The sequence below is a fragment of the Maylandia zebra genome, linkage group LG9, assembly GCF_041146795.1.
Source record: "Maylandia zebra isolate NMK-2024a linkage group LG9, Mzebra_GT3a, whole genome shotgun sequence".
Lineage (NCBI taxonomy): Eukaryota > Metazoa > Chordata > Actinopteri > Cichliformes > Cichlidae > Maylandia > Maylandia zebra.
In genome coordinates, this window is record NC_135175.1 from 17,236,019 (window position 1) to 17,253,192 (window position 17,174).

A 17,174-nucleotide genomic window follows, 5' to 3' on the forward strand; every position below is an offset into this window, starting at 1 on the left:
CCGCTGTGAGGTGAGGTGTGGGGAGGAGAGCAGTGCGTCTCAGATGAGATATGTGACTGGCATGCTAACACGCAGTTTTATCTGAGCAAAAAGAGAGAGAGACAGGGCCCCCATATCTCCTCACTATAGGCCTTTGATTAAAGCTCCCCAGGTACGCACACATACTCACAATTCCAATAACACACACAGGAGTGTACACCCACTCACCCGCTCGGATTCTAAATAAATTGCAGCTGGGAGAACACACACACACACACCTACTGTATATGCACATACACACATCTTTCCGTTGCAGGTGGTGTTGTTCTGACCTAAGCCAGGTAGCTTGTCCATTATGGAGTTGATAGGAGGATTTGGCCATGTTGATTCTAGACAACATCATCTCCTCCGCCATAAATAACCTGAATGTTTTCTCTGAGTCACACCACAATATATAGACAATAAGAGCTCTCGGCTTTATCCCTGGGTTGCATCCACTGCACGCAAACAATCACACATACACATAAACCTCCATAAAATGATTGCGTGTGGACGGACGTAAGCAGAATCACAGATTTAAAAGTACAGTTGGCCCCTCAGCTTAGTTTTATTGTAAATTACAGCTTTGCATTCGAGTTTGGCTTCAATGTTTGTCTCAATAATGTGTTTTCCTCAGATGGACCACGGGGGGAAGCTGGTTTGCTTTTAGATGAGCAGCGTCGTCCGGCGCTGTGGTCTCAATAGCTTGCCAATAAAGCTTTGGATACAAACTGTATACCCCTGACCAGTGGAACTATGGGGGAGTGTGATGACTTCCATGAGGGAAGTAATAGACAAGCCACACTCACTATTACTGAATGTGGGTAAACCATATTGAAATATATTTCTGCCAATTTGTCATTATCTGTGTCTATATTGTCTTCCTTTCCAAATATGGAAAAAAAAGTCAATTTTACCTTTTTTCCATATAGCAGAAAAACCCTATACTGAAATTACTTTTTATGGTTGTAGAAACAGATAAATTGGAAATGAATCATCTTTTTTTCCAGACATTTTTTTATTTGTTTTATAAAACACAAAAATGAATGAATGCATAGACATATAATATTTCATATATTACATATACAACAAGTAGTACACCTGGCACGCTGTTGTATTTCACCTCTTCACAGCTAGAGGGTAGTACTGTGCTACAGCATAATGTACTGAATGGCAAGGTCATTACAGTTAATCCAAATTGACAAATTCATTCACAAGCACTTCTTAAAGATTGTCTTTTAATCAACATATAAATTCAGAAATGTACACATCATCAGTACAAACCAACCAAAATATACAGCTGATTCAAGAAACTGAATGGATTTATATTTTCTGTAATTTTGAATATATACAGCAAGTTAAATATTATCCACATTCCTTTCTGCATTTATCATGAATTTCATTACTGCAATGCTGATCTTTATTATATTAATATATGTATGTATATCAGGCAAGTCTCATTGTGTAAGCTATGTGTATTATAACTCAGTATCAAATATTAACTACAAATTTAAATATATATATAATTTTGTTGCATAACTGTCATTTACTTCCTGTGTACATACTTTAGTTTAGAGGTGAGCACAGTTTTAGATGTATTAGGCCCAAAAGAACAGTATTATTTTTGTGATAGCCAGCTTTTTTTCCTGAGTATCTTTAATTTTTTTTATATTTATTTTTTTGCAATAGCTTTTTTTCCTATAATGAATAAAAGCAATTTTTGTACATTCACATATTTTCAGATAAGTTATAAACTGTACTGTTTAGTACATTAGGATTGATCTACAGTAGATATATGTTTTATATATATGTATAACCAATCAAGTAAGAAATTTAAGACAAGAAAGAAAGTTAAAAAAAAACATTTTCATTTCACTAAGCAAGAAGGGTGCCTTACTGACTTGAATACCATCAGTCAGTTAATGGTTTTAAGTGACCACATAGATGCACAACTTCCTTCATTAATCCCAGTTTTGCAGCAGAATATTAAACTCTGAGGGCTCAATTTTCTTGAGACCGAACACAGATGGAGGCTCAGACACAAAAGCAGCAACAGGTGAAACAGAAAGCACACGAATTTCAAAATAAAAATCAAGCTACATCACCTTAAATAGGCTGTCAGCAGTGCCTATTTAAACAGACCCATTTATGTCTTAAAAGTAAAGTCAGCATTCTAAATATAAAAGAGTGTCTCTGCAAAATACCAGTTTAAAATACTCATCAAACAAAATAAACAGTCTTCAGGTCACTTAGAGATAATTTTGTTAAACAAACGGTCAGACTGAAATTCAGCGAAACCATGAAGAGAGCTCCTGCCGCCACCATCTGGACTTTTTTTTTTCTTCCGGTGTGCTGCAAGCTTTTATCTTCCTTACTCAGCACAGCGAAATTAAAGGCTACTGGACCCCTGCGGGAGTCTATCCCTGATATTTAAAAATAAATTTGGAAGGCATGCATTTGAGCTTGTTTTAAAATGTTTTCACCAACATGTTTACTTGTTTAACATTCAGGTTGGATGAAAGTCATGTGAGCAAATATTTATGAATATGATTCCAGTGGTCAAAATGAAATATTATACGAATGTAATGTGAATATATATAAGTTTAGATAGAGTCTGGACTTTGTATTACACATAATATGTGTGTGTGTGTGTGTGTGTGTGTGTGTGTGTGTGTGTGTGTGTGTGTGTGTGTGTGTGTGTGTGTGTGTGCGAACGTATTTTGATGGAGCTCGGAACTCATCCTGGGGACAGCTGCATTACTCCAGATGATTTCACTGTTAAATCTCTGAGAAATAGCTTTCTAGTGTGATGCTCAGAAAAACAGAGAACATGCCTTTAGTTGACGGATCCTGCTGCCAAGTCTGGAGATTTAAATGAATAATAAAGTTGCTGCTGTGCCATCATCGCAACTTAAATACAATCCCTCTTTCATATCAGTGACTACAGTGGAAGCACACGTATCATTCTTGCTGCGGTGTGATGACTATGGGTAAGACATGGTCTGAGCGTGTTTTAAGGCAAATACAATTTTGTGCTAAAATGAGCACCAATGTTTGACTGCGCCGCCTGATCAGGATACCCAGAGTCTGCGCTGCCAAACACTCTGGTGCCAGGAAATAAGCAAATAAGCATAGACACACACGCAGACACACACAGACAGGGTTGTACCTGAAAAAGACTGCATAAACATTGTGCTTTTCTTTTGTGAGTTTTGCCACTGTAAGAAAATAAAACCTTGAAATGTGGTGCACATAACCAGTTAGGATATTGTATCAGGAGCTCCAGGAGTCATGGGGTAGGAAAGTCTAACTGTTGACACTGAACAGAGATTTCTGTCATAATTTTCATACCATGCCTGGATAATGAACAGGGGGCAAGGAAACTGATCTGCTGTCAGATTCGTTGACATAATGCAGGAAAGAGTCAGGGGTCTGTCTGTGCAGAAGGTGAAGGGCTCGCTGGAGGACAAACAGGCTGGGGAAAATGTTTGTACATTTCCGGTGCAGGACCCTGCGGGGGCGATGGGATGGGAGTGTCTGGAGAGGCTGCAGGAAAAGAGACAGGGACAAAGCAACATTTGTAGGATTGTGTGATATACATACATATATATTACAGATTTTAATTACTTTGTTGAAGCATAATTTAAAAAAAAAAGTTTTTGGACACACTCTTTAGATAAGATAAAGTGTGTGTTTGTTTGTGTGTATGTCACGTTTGCTCCAGTGTTACTGAATGCACTTTACATGACTGCATGCATTTTTGTTTTTTGTGTGTGTGTTAACTGATAGCATCCAGAAACTTACCTATTTGTGGAGTGTGATTGACAGGCATGGTACTGATGACCAATGTGTGTCCAGTCACAGGGTCCTGGGCCAGCTGGGTGTGTGCTGAATGGTGCAGGTGTGTGGGTTCTGTTGCAAGCCCTTAAAATATAACACAGGTGCAAATAAACTTCAACACACAGTGATGAAGTTGTAACCAGAGTAATTTTGCAGATTTCTTCCTACTTTGTTTCATGCGCTACTTTATGTTCAGGGGTGTGGATAAAGGGGGCACCCGGGGTGGCACTACCTCCCTGAAATTTGATTGCCACTCCTTGTTGCCCCCTTTAAACTGTGTTGCCATGTCAGATAAATGTATAATTAAATGTAATAATAAATGTATAATTACGTACTGCTAAATAAGTTAAATGCAGTGATAAAATTTTGAAAGTTGGACCCCCTCTCATCGACCTCAGTAGTCTGGGCTACTGCCTACCATCCCCTGTAAATGTAGAGACTATGTCATTTATGTATACCACTCAGTAAAATTAAACATATATGCTGTTGTAACCAGACTAACTTTTATTCAGCTTTTACCATATTACAGTTGCAAAGCAGTTAGGTTTTTGAGTGTTTCTACAGGTGAGAGGTCTGTTCACATTAAAATATATTAACTCACTGATTTTTCAGCTAGTTTGTTTGTATGTGTGTAGATATCCTATTTCCTTTTAAAAAGATGGGCCAACCTGAATGAACCTTTGCACAGACATTGTCACATATACAGTAAGTCCCAGTTCTTTTGATTTTGGTGTATCATGTTCACTTCATCATTCCCCAGAGGATGCCATGTTATGTTCTCCGATATGTGTATGTCGCCCGTACATGATTTCACGGTCACGAAAATTTCAATCAATGTTCTGTTCGAGTCACCACTGAATACAGATTAAAGAATAAGAAATATGGTCCATAAATATCACAGCCGTAGAACTTAACAGGTGACATTTCATTCAAGTAAAGCTAAAGAAGCTGTAAGTACTGCAAAAGGTTTTTATGTAAGACTTAATTTTTCATATTGGTTATGTGGGTGTTGTTAATGATTCCTGTATTATATATACAACATTTCTTTAAAATATAAATGAATTACTATGAAGGCAGCAGTTTGAAGTTAAAAGACCAAAGGCAGGATGTGAAACCATGAGGCTACAATTGTGATCTTAAATTATTGTAGAAAAAATCCCCTAAAGCACTTTTTTAAAAAATTACAGGTTACATTTTTGTCTGTTTTTGGTGATTATTACCAGACATACTAACATAACCTGTAAGCCGTCTTTCTTTCTGTTTAAACAAGTTTATATATACATATATGTCTGTGCCATTCATGAGTAAAGCTAAAAAAATTACTTGATATGAGAAGACACATTGTTTTTTATAGATGTTTATAAGCTATACAGGATCTTTCCTTTTGTCTTTCAGTTTTGCTTGATCATACTCATTGCTAAATATAATGTCATCTTAACAGAATTTGAATAGCCTGAGAGTTTTTATTACTGCGTTTTGTGTGTGGTTTCGTTCTACGTTCTGACAAGATGCTGGCAAATGCAACAAGTGCAGCTATTTCTGTGCTCTTTCTTTTAAGTCGGGTTGTCATATCATGGAGGGTTTTTTTTAAGCATATATGGTGAAAACTGGAAAACATTTTTGGAGATGACTTTTTAGTTTATGTTTCAAGCTTCAATTGTCTGTCATGGCCCTCCTGAGAATATATTTGATGCACTGTAGCTTTAACTTCAGATTTCCCGTATTTATATACATTTAGATCTGTTTGCAGATGTCCCTAGCAGCATCTTATGTACCCGGTTTATTCTATTTCAGCTTAACGTAATATAAATATAAATGCGTATTGTACAAAGTTATTGTGTAAAACTTTTTGCCTCCTGTATATAAACTAGAAAACTTTCAAGCAAGTATTCTTTTCGTTTTCCGCAGTGCTTCATAATTCTGCACTGAGAAATTTCAGCAGAGGATTTGGTGGTTGTGCTCAAGGTCAAATTTGTTTTTTCTGCACATTTACAAGCACAGACATCAGCCAATCTCACCTCCTAGAAGCATTTCATGCAACAGGTTGTCTATCTTGGCTAGGCCGCAAAACTTAATGAACTGGAGCTGTTCGATCATCTGCCAGGTGATGCTCTGCAGGGTGGGCAGCAGGAGTAACAGCTCTCCAAAACGACCTCTGGAGTCATACTGACGATCATTAATGTAGTCTTCCAGACTCATCTGAACCTGTGCGCACGCACAAACACAGAGTCCCTATGTGGTCACATGTCACTGTCATTATAAGCAAAATCCATTTTTCTTTAATTTTGCTGACATATTGAAAGAAGATGTGCATAAATTAAAAGAAAAATACATGATGACATTGAGGTTGACATTGACAGGATGGTTGCTTTTGAAATCAAAATCATTTACATGATTGAAAATTTAAAAAAAAAAAGAAAAAAGAAAAAAATATCCTAGAATGACCAGATGTCCCGCAACAATCTAGAAAGGTCAAATGCTTGACCTACCTGCAGTCGCATGGTCTTAATCTTCGAAGGATCCCGCAAAGACTTTGCATCTGCAGAATGGAAGGCAAAGCAAGGAAGGGGGGTTGCGTTAAGGCGGGGAAGGGATATAGGACAGGATTGAGGGACGGGGCAGCACAGGATAAATAAATAAATAAATAAAAATGGAAAGATCATGGATGGAATTGCGGATATGAGTGGAATTGATGGAATGATTATGGTCAAACTTTGGCATGAAGTGCAAAATGAAGGATTTAGTGAAGGGGATAGAAAAGGGAGGGAGTAACAAAACATGGGGGCAGGGATTGTGGTCACACTAGGGTAACGTAAAGAGGCAAGAGAGGGATTGGGACCTAACTTTGAGGGGAAATCTAGCCGGGACATGTCGGGAAAGATGGATATGAGCAGAAAAGGCAATGCAGACAAGATAAAATCGTCTGTTCAAATTGATTGTGATGTCTGTCATCATCTGTGGTTTACTATTTTTACTGGTTCTGGGGTTAAATGCCACTTTTTATTCATTACCTGGGTCAAAAAAGACAATAGCCTTGAGTGCTGCAAACTCGTTGTCATCTATTTGTATTTCCTGGAAGGGCCGCACCAGCTCATCCAGGACTCTGTTGGCTACCCTACAGATCTCTGGTTCAGGACTGTCTCTGTGGATCACACAGCCATTACCTGCAGGGACAGTGAGTAAAGTTAGCGGCAGTGTTGAGATGAAGTAGGTACTGAACATGGGTGTGTATGAGGTGGAGCGCTGTGGTATGTGCTTTTGGAGCCAGGTGGATTTTTGTTTCCTTCAGAGAAACTTGTAGACTCTCTTTTAGGCAGGGCAATGGGCTATGGAAAATAGGTGTGGAGATCTTAAGAAGTATAAAAGTGCCTGATTGTTTGTAGTTGCTTACAGTATGATGTATCGATAATGAATAATGTAATTTACAAGAAAAACTTTTGAAGTCACAGAGAAACAGAAAGCTTTAGTTAATCATTCTAAGTCCACATGACTTCACCACACATAAGGAAGAGGCCTTTCTAGTCATTGGTTTCTACCTAAAAGCAGGAAGTCCTTGAATGGCATTGACCTTTTGGCAACCCCAAGCAAGAGGTGTTCACCAGCATGAGCCCGAAGCAAGCTCACCTATGGACAAACACACACAGGTAAACAAAGAACAGAAACAATGTAACAATGCCTCAAATTTAATCATTACCTTCAAATATTCTGTTTTCAAACCTCGCACATCAACAAGTGCTGAAAATTAGTTTCCAAAACCAGACATGAGATAATAAGTACAGTATTGTACAAATGTCCTGAGTCCACCCTCATTTCTCTATATTTTGGTTCCAAGTGCTTGCTTCTAATTTTTGTGGTCTTAATCAATAGTTCTCCAGGATGTCTGAAGGGCTTTGTACCTGACTGTTTTCAGAGGAATGTTTATTTGTTTTGTTTCGCTCTGCTTTTTGTTAAGCTATTTCAAACGGACCTATGAATCATTCAAGCATAAAAAAGGAGTGTAACTCAAGGGATTAACCAATGTTCTGTCTACACATAACAACTCTGGAAAAGAAACCCTTTTAAATTGTATCTTTGAGCACTTTGTTGCTAGCAACCTAAAACCCCCCACAATTTCTTCCCCTTTCCTTAGTTGAATTTATGGCAAATGCCAAAGATAACACAGTTTCACAGGCATAAAATATATAATTTTTTTGCACCTGCAAGGGGATTCTCAAAAAGCTGTTACTTGAAAATTTGGCATATCTCAGCGATGTGTGTAAAAACATAGAGAATCTGTACAGGTGGAGGACAAAAGACGATGCGGCAAGCCTAAACAGTATGTGCAGAAGATGAAGAGTAACTGAAGTCACGTCATTAAGAAATAGGAAAACTCCAGCAAGGACCTCAGCAACTAAAATGTGCATCTGGCTAGGGATGGGTACCGGTATCCGGTGCGCACATTTCGGTGCTTTTTTTTTCCTGAGATGTCATACACTTTGGATTCTAGCCAATCATTTTACCTTTGCAAGCGTAGTAGGCGGGCCCAGGTACCTACATTCTTTTAGAGCAGAGCTACAGATTAAAAATGCCCAAGGCGAAGCGGTCAAATTCTGGCTGTACTTCACAGCAAAAGATGCAAACTCAGCAGCCTGCAACAAGTGCTTTAAGGTGATACTGTGCAAAGGAGGTAACACCTCGAATCTGATGAAACACCTGGCGACGTATAGCATTTTGTTAAAAGCCGAGAAATGCGCCGTATTTGATAGCTTGCTGCGAGACTTCACACCGTGCACATCTACTGCGGGTGGGTTGCCTGTTATCGGACTAGGATTTAGTAACATCCCCCAAGAACCCGAAGAGTAGAGTCCTGGCCCGTAGCCCGGCCAGTGTAGCAGAAATGATGAGGGATGATGATGGCAGCAGCAGCCGTTCTTCTCTGCGTGAGTAGCTTAATGTTGTTCGTGTGTAAGCTAACCACGTTATTGAATTAATGCATGTAAGGTGAACTAGCAAACACCGTCGTAGTTACATGCGGCTGTCTTCTTGTTTGATGGCAGATGCTCCCTTCACCCTGGCCAAAAAGGCTAAAATGACCAAAGAAAAAGTGGAGAACAGCTAAACATGAGAGGTTTTTGGACAAAGTTTGTTTTTTGCATTGTTTAAGCACTGCTTCCAGCCAAGAGTGATACCATAAATCCCCTATAGCTGCAGAAAAGGCTAACATTGTTATCTTTTTACAAAAAAACAGCTGAACATGAGAGCTTTTTGGACCAATTTTGTGTTCTCCATTCTTTAAGCACCGGTTCGAGCACCATTTAAGCACCGGCACCGTTTCAAAAGTACCGGTTTGGTACTGGTATTGGATAAAACCTAAACGATACCCATCCCTACATCTGGCCCTTCAGCTGTTCACCAAGTCTTAGTAGAAATAGCCTCAGTGCAAAGGTGGCTGTCAAGAAGCCATGGGCAAGAACTGGACTGTGTCATCAATATATACAAAGGAGATCAGGAGAGAGGCACAGCAGTGAATGTCCACAGAAACCTGTAAATTACGGTGGAGGCTCTCAGCCAGTGGTGCTGTGAATCTTGTCAAACATGGACTGGCCTTGCAAGAGCCTGGACCTTAACATTATTGAAGCAGTGTGACTTAATTGGGACTGAGAACATAACATTCAAAGAATAGCTTTAGAATGGCCTTTAAGACTACCTCAAGAAATGGCAAGAAATTTTAGGTTGAATTGGATATTAAAGGCAGTCATACCAAACTTCAAGTTCCTTAGGATTGTCCAAACTCTGTACAAAGTCTTTCCATGTATGTTTTTAGATGTTACAGTACATTGCTATAGCCATTTGCTATCATATATTAGGAAGTGAGGGGCAGCTCAAGACTTTTGCGCAGTACTGTATGCATGACACTCATTACATGCAAAGAAGAAATGTCACAGTCACAGATTGCAAATCAGGCAGAACAGCCAGTTACCTGGTCATCCAGTGGAAGTTCTCCAAAAGTAGGAATATATTTGGCCCATTCCACCAACACCAATAACTGCTGTCTCATAGAATCACATATGTCCCCTACAGTGGCTGACTTCTGCTCTGACAAGTCTGCTATTCCAACCGGAGTAGTGCTCTGCCGGAGAAGAGGAATTGAACAGCTTGCAGGTTACAGGTCACTCATATTACTGATAAAGTTCATCAACTAACATACAAACATAAAAGAGATTTAAAATAAGAAATTTATAAAGGGATTATCACCTGGTGGGACAATGATTCTGCTTGGGCCAAAATAGTAATAGTTGGAAGGTCTTGGGAGTCGGAGATACTTCTTCGGGAACTGATCCGATCCCTCTCATTCTGCACAGCTAATATATCACAAACATAATTATGGCTGTGTGTATGCATGAAAGAGGAAGCAATCTAAAAAAGGGAACAGTGAAGAAGCAACATCTCCAACACTTTACCAGTCAAATAGCCCCCCCCCCCCAAAAAAAGAGTAACAAAGTAACAATAATGAAGCTTTATTCCTGGTTTTCCAGTTTTGAGGCTTTAAATTTTAAGTAATTTATGAGTGTTAAGAGATGCCTGCATACACTACGACAGTTAATAATAAGGAAAAATAGCACTACAGACTCTCATCAACAAAGGGAGTCAAACGTTAACCTGATACAATCCAGAACAACATGTTTAAATAACACATGATTAGGGGTTGTAAAACTCTGTACCAAGGTTATACCCCTCATAAATACAAACACACACTAAGTAAACACCTGTTTTATGGCAGAGCCCATTTCATCCATCTTGAAGCATTTGTCGGTTTCTCTGACAGAAGTAATTTCTTCTCTCATTTTAATTTTCCACTTTGTCATTAAACTTCACTAAGAAAGGTACTTCTCCTTCATAGTGTGTATATAATGTACATACAGTGCTGTGAGGGATTGGCCCTCTTCATGATGCCTTATCTTTTTGCATATTTGCCACATTTACATGTTTCAGATGATGGAACCAATTTTAATATTAGACAAAGATAACTCGGGTAAATACTGGTTGACAGTTATCTAAACCCACTTGGCCCTACGTGGAAAAGTAAATGGCCCCTAAACTTAATAACTAGTTGTGCAATGAGTCATTCACATCGCGGTGGAAAAACTTTGGCCCACTTTGGAAAACTATTTTTATTCCATTTCATTTTGAGCATGAACAGCCTCTTTAAGATCACGCCGAAGCATCTCAGTAGAATTTGAGTCCAGACTTCGACTAGACCACTCCAAACACTTCCGGAGTGTTTTGGATCATTGTTCTGCTGCATAACTTGAGAATACTTAAGCTTGACTGATAACGGATGGTCTTCTTTATGTAAAGAGCAGAATTCATGGTTCCATCAGTTATGGCAAGTCATTCAAGTCCTGAAGTAGCAGAGCAGGACCAGATCATCATTGCCAAGTCGCTTTCTTATTGTTGAGTCATGAACTCTGACCGTAATTGAGGCAAGTGACCTTTCAGCCTACTTCACTTCTCACTTTCTTGATTTATCTGATCTGACAGATGAATGAAATCATTGTTTAAAAAATGCATTTTGTATTTACTCAGGTTATCTTTGTCTAATATTAAAATTTGTTTGACAATTTTGTGCGACATATATGCAGAAACGTAAAAGATCAGGAAGACTCTATCTCTATTCTCTGCATGTAGGTGTAACAATTTCACTTCGCGTCTCATTCAAAAGAGGTTTCACTACCTTCTTTTTTCATGCCAGCTCTGAAGCATTTGTTGAGTCTGCAGAAACGACACTGGTTCCTCTTATCTTTATCCACGACGCACTGTCTGCTGAACCTTCAGAACATGCAAAGTTATCAGAGCAAGAAAATTGTGACATATCATTCGACAATAAAGTATGCAACCCTGAAACAAAAAGCAAATTATCACTATTTTTGGCAAATTATCTTAAGGGTGCATGAGTATAAAAGCACATTTGTGATGATATTTATGACAATTGCATGAACTATTTCTTATATTTCCCACATGCATACACACATTATGCATTTCATGCTTGCACAGTGTATCTTTGCAAACTGTACCTGCAGGTATAGACGTGGCTCTTGCGTATCGAGCGTCTGAAGAAGCCTTTGCAGCCATCACAGCTGGAGGCTCCATAGTGTTTCCCTGTGGCTTTATCTCCACAGATTGCACAGTTACTAATGATCCCATCTGGACCAGGCAGGCTTGGCTCTGTCGGCATGCTGTCTGGAGCACCAAAAAAAACCAAAATAAAACACACACAGGTAAATACAAATGCATATGCATTATGCACACGTCATTCTTTCAAAAGTGATTCACTTTGTGCATTTTATGATGATGATGGAGATTTTGACACTTTGGTCCCCAATCTCCAATAACCATGTGGTGATATGAAAGACCGTAGCATACAGTTCACATTACTTTCACACATTTCAAGCTATTCAGTGACCCCTAAAGCCCTATGGGTGGGGGCTTTTGGATCACGAAAGAGGCCACTCTGATCAGGAAATGATCATCGGATTAAAGGTGATTTTGTAATGACTTTTATCCCCAAAGGAACTCAAAAGTCCCACTCGGTAGGTCAGCAAAATGCCCCTTCACCATTAGACACCCCCCCCCCCCCCCCCCCCCCCCCCCCCCAAACCATGTATCACTGAAGGAAACCCATAACACTGCTGATACTTCTCTGGTAAATGTGTTGTGCATTGTGTTGGAGGATGTCTGGTATTACCAGACATTGCTGTTAATGACAAAACATGATTGTCATTGTCTTTATTTCTATTTTTATGTCTTTATTGTCATCATCAACATAATCTCTACCATTATACCAGCACCAGCATCGTCACTGTAATAGAAACCATCACCATCATCGCTGCCTCCATCTAAGTTGTTCTGTTAAAGTCTACTAAATGGAACCTGCTGTCAATCGAGTAAAAACTCAAGATGCATCGAACACATACATGTTTAAATTTCTACTGCGCACAACTCATTTGGTCTCACACGGGCCAGTGCCATTGTTAAATGAGTCAATGAGTGTCTACAGTAAATGTTTGACTAATTTTCCTTCCATGCTGAGGTAACGCCCGTGTATCACAGAGATTTGTGCTTGCTGTCCAGTAAAATATCTTTATGACACATTCCTGCAGTTTCTGCCTAAACTGTTTGGTTATCATTCATTTAGTCCCCCTCAAACTTTGACACAGCCCTTTTATTTCCTTCACAACACACACTTCCTTTCATGATGCATACACACATACACAGGCAACAACAGGCAAGTGGGATTTACTATACATAATGGTGTCAAGCAAGACACACATACACACTGGCAGTCAGTATTAAAACATCAGTCAGAGTTTCCCAAGCAGTGCACTTGAGCATATCAAACACATCAAACACATTTCCCCTCTTTCTGCAAATAGCAACTCATTTGCGTTCAGCTGCTGTCACTAAACTTCATCAGTGACTGTCTTATTTAACAAACAGCCACAACTCCTCATCCAGTACTCTGGCTGATGACCCAATCAGATCATTCTAAAGGCCCTGATAAGTATGTGAGAGAGTGGCCTATCTTTCAATGTATGTCTTTCTGTGTGCTTGACTTGTTTGTGTTTTGGTGTGAATCTGTCTGTATTTGCACACACTTACCTCGTCCTACATAGAGTACCTCTGCATGCTCAAAGCCCAGCGTGTTGTACGAAGGATCCAGGCCTTCACAGTAGTTGGCTACTTCCATATCTAACAGAGTTTTACTCTGAGGAGTAGGAGGATACTTCATTCCTGTTTGAGCCTGGTTTTCTCTCTCTTCTCTTCTCTTCTCTTCTCTTCTCTTCTCTTCTTTTTTCCTATAGTCCTGCCTCTGTTTCATCTATTTCTTTCAGAAATAACAAGGGAGATCCCTGTCATAAAAGACCCATAATCTGATCTGATTGGGCCTTGAACAATAAGGAGGGGAGGAGCTGGGGTTCTTCTCACCTTATTACACTTCACTTATCTACCCTTCTCTCATACACTTATCACAGGGATGAATAGATAGTGAGAAAAGAGACATTTCCTTTCCCTCCTCTGTCTTTCATTGCTCTTTTATTTATTTATTTGGAGAATGCTTGCACACTATGTGCACAATTTAGGCGTTTGTTCTTACAGAGAGTAGCATGTATGAATGTGCATCTGACGTATGTGTGTGTGTGTGTGTGTGTGTGTGTGTGTGTGTGTGTGTGTGTGTGTGTGTGTGTGTGTGTGTGTGTGTGAGTGACTGTGCGTGTCCTTCCCAGGTTTCCTAATCTAATCAATGGTGAAGTAATAGCACTACCACCTCAGCAGATATAATCTATAAGGACACGCAGTGAAGTAGAAAACACTGATAACTCCCATTAAGGCATCCACATACACACCATGGGTTCACCCAACCCACTGTTTTTAACTCTTTATTTACTCTTTTTCTACTACAAGTTTCTAAATAATCTGACTGCTACTTTAAACATCACCAACAACACTGCTTTTAATTTCTTCTTCTTTCATAGTTTTTTAGCTCAGTCATCAATGTCTATGGTTTCATATCAGTTAGAATAATTATTTGCAAAAAAACCAAACAAACAAAAAAAAACCAAACAAGATTAGTAAGTACAAATTGACTCTAAAGTGCAAATTGGAACAGGTGTTACCCTCCTATTTTCAGTCAGGGAAGTTAAAAACATAATATGACCACCTTTGCATGAATCCATCAACATGTGCCTAACCCACCCATTTAAATCAGGGGTTTCATTACACTAACTCTTATCGTGTGGGTTAAAGGTAATCAGCTTGAGGCATTGTGCTGTGAAGACTGTAAATGATAAGAGGCAGTGTCATAGGAGATTTGATGCCCTAAATCAGCAGTGAATGGCCCAGTCTGAGGGGTTCGTCATATATGTGCAGGTATGGTGTGGTCAGTTTAGGCAACAATATTGCACACATGACAGAAAACGCTATTAGCACTTGGCTGCATGGTAATAACAGATATATTCTATAATATTGGAAGCGTAGGGACTAAGAGACAGAGGCGATAGAGAGAGAGAGCGATGTGATAGAGAGATTATAGAGAGATTACATTTTAACCAGGTAGTAACGTTAGGACTCCTGACTCATCACATTTGTGGAAAGGGAAGATGAAGAATTGCATCCTTACCGTCACATTTAGTCTGTATAAAGGCATGAGGGTAAATGCAGATGCTCCATGTTAGTTTCTAATAAAGGTTCTTATGTGATTACAGTTTAATAGACAACAAAGAATCGTGCTTTTAGGCTTGTAGATAGAAAGAAAAATCAATGTTCACTCAAAAGTAAAAAAATCTTTAATCCAGAACAGCCTAAACGCTCTAAAAGGCTTTTTTAAAGCTTCACCTTCCACTCTTAAGAGCAAGGACAGAAAGCACAGCAATTGAGGTCTTTATTTCTGTAATGATGAGTGCCTTTGATCTTTCCCCTCTTTTTCATTTTGAATACATAAGAAAGCACTTTCTGATTTGCACTAAGGAAGCTACAACATTTGGAACAGCAAGGGTGATCAGCTGCTTGTGTTGTTTCACAGTAGGTTGTTAATTTTGTTGATCTCTCAGATACATTGAAAGTCTATTCTGCCACCTGGCAAAAAAAGAAAATATAATATAGAAGCAGTTCAGCCTAGACGTAAATTTAAATTAAAAAGATTTTAATGTATGAGAATCACATTCATAGAAACAGTTGTAATACTAAAAAGGTATTGTGGCTTGTTGCAGGACATGTCTGAGAAAGCTTGCATCTGCCTAGCAACCAAAAGCCTTTTGTGGCCATAAAACCCATAGCTAAGAGGCTATATCTGTGTGAACTGGCCATAATACTGTCGCTTCTATTTAGACTAGGTTTTAATAGTCACAGATGACAATCAGCCTCGATTACTGACTCTAGTAAACCCTTACTTCCTGATACTCTGGAAACAGTTAAGTACGCAGTTCAGTAGTATTCACTCCTAAAACTGTACGTCTTTAACACAGTATTTCTTTTTTATGTGTTGCAAAAGAGAGGAAGAGAACATGCAAGAGACTAGATGCATGAAATAAATAGTTAACTATGGTTTTGCAACTCTCACTCTTCACAGTGAAAAGTTAGCGTTACTGTATATGCAAGCTGAAAAAAAAAAATGTTAAAAAAATACAAATCAATAATTCAGCTGAAGTGCGTCCTGTGGGTTTAGACATTATAGTTAAGTTTAAGTCTAACAGAACAGCAGAACAGTAAAGGGCAGACCGATATGCACAGCCTCAAAAGTCAATCAACAACTCTGGGAATGCCTCAGCAAAACAATCCCATTGCAATCTGGGCTAAAAAATTAACTAAGGGTTGTTTCTTTTTTCTCAATATGTGTATACTTCATGTATTGTCAAGGTTTGTGCAAAAAACAAGTAGTTTTGTTCACACAGGCGTTGCATGTTCATGTAAATAGTAAAAAAATAAAGAGCAAAACTTCCGCCTCCTTCAGATCAATTCATTATAGAACTGCATTATAGAAATGGAATCGTCCTATTGGACATTAAATGCAGTGATAGTAGAAGAAAAACACCACATGAACAGATTACCATCTTTCTGCAGATGAAATGGGTTATCGCCCGATCAGCGCAAGCCCATGTTGCAAAGTTAGTATTTCTTATCTGCTTTTTACAAAATGCCTGCAGATACAGAGTACTGGCTACAGGACATAGCAGCAGGTGCCGTTTGTGCGAACAAGGAGTCCAACCATTGCCACCATAATACAGAAACCACGTGATTTAAGGGATCGCATTCACAAACTTCCTTGAAAAACTACCAAAGGTAACCTTCACTCCCACTACAGCAAAAACAACACTTCTTCTACTCTTCTTAGTCTGATGTGAACCATTTGAATTTCAGCGACAGTGTACTTAAAAAGAAATGTTTGGCTTACCTGTGTTTCTGTTTCTGTCCGGGATGTGCATTTATCCAGGTGTACCGTTGTTCTCCGACAGCTAGCAGCCCTGAGCCCCTCAGTGTGTCATTGGACTAAGTCACACTGAGCATGGGAAAATAGTAAAGGTGTTCAACCACGTTAAAAGGGAAGGTTGGAGAGCTGAGCGGCCTATAATTCAGAAAGCGACACATTGGATGGCGCCACCATAGCCCTGTCATTAGATCGATTTACTAAACAAACTCAAACTAGGGTGGGGATGTTAAACAGTAACCCAGGACCATAAAACTGAAAAGGAAAAGATCACCAGGTGTGAGTCTGTGTGTGTGTGTAGGTGTGTGTGCCCTCTGAGACCCAAAAAAGGTTTGAGATAATGTTTCACAAAATA

The 17,174-nt window shown here is 39.1% G+C and overlaps 1 protein-coding gene across 2 annotated transcripts; it reads right to left on the minus strand.

Moving 5' to 3' along the window:
- Window positions 1-1,046: 1,046 nt before the first annotated feature.
- Window positions 1,047-16,991, minus strand: hnf4g (hepatocyte nuclear factor 4, gamma). 2 transcript variants are annotated; one of them, XM_076888093.1, is made up of 11 exons: window positions 16,787-16,991; window positions 11,913-12,078; window positions 11,573-11,667; window positions 10,093-10,199; window positions 9,818-9,967; window positions 7,395-7,482; window positions 6,870-7,022; window positions 6,348-6,715; window positions 5,877-6,063; window positions 3,823-3,942; window positions 1,047-3,564 (listed from the first exon to the last, which is right to left on the minus strand). In XM_076888093.1, the coding sequence occupies exons 1-11, from the start codon at window positions 16,815-16,817 to the stop codon at window positions 3,443-3,445; spliced, it is 1,587 nt and encodes a 528-aa protein (XP_076744208.1). In that variant the 5' UTR covers window positions 16,818-16,991; the 3' UTR covers window positions 1,047-3,442. The 2 variants fall into 2 exon arrangements, with proteins under 2 accessions (XP_076744208.1, XP_004546578.1); XM_004546521.4 differs by lacking the exon at window positions 16,787-16,991 and adding an exon at window positions 13,498-13,678 and having other exon boundaries at window positions 6,348-6,397.
- Between the last annotated feature and the right edge of the window lie 183 nt (window positions 16,992-17,174).

What these genes read in the sequence shown, in the direction of transcription:
- hnf4g (XM_076888093.1), bottom strand. Translation starts at nt 16,817, where the DNA reads ATGCACATCCCGGACAGAAACAGAAACACAG. An exon ending in CAAGGACTTCCTGCTTTTAG is followed by an intron (nt 7,023 to 7,394) that starts GTAGAAACCAAT and finishes CTGTCCCTGCAG; the next exon opens with GTAATGGCTGTGTGATCCAC. An exon ending in TATTGTCTTTTTTGACCCAG is followed by an intron (nt 6,716 to 6,869) that starts GTAATGAATAAA and finishes TGTCCCGGCTAG; the next exon opens with ATTTCCCCTCAAAGTTAGGT.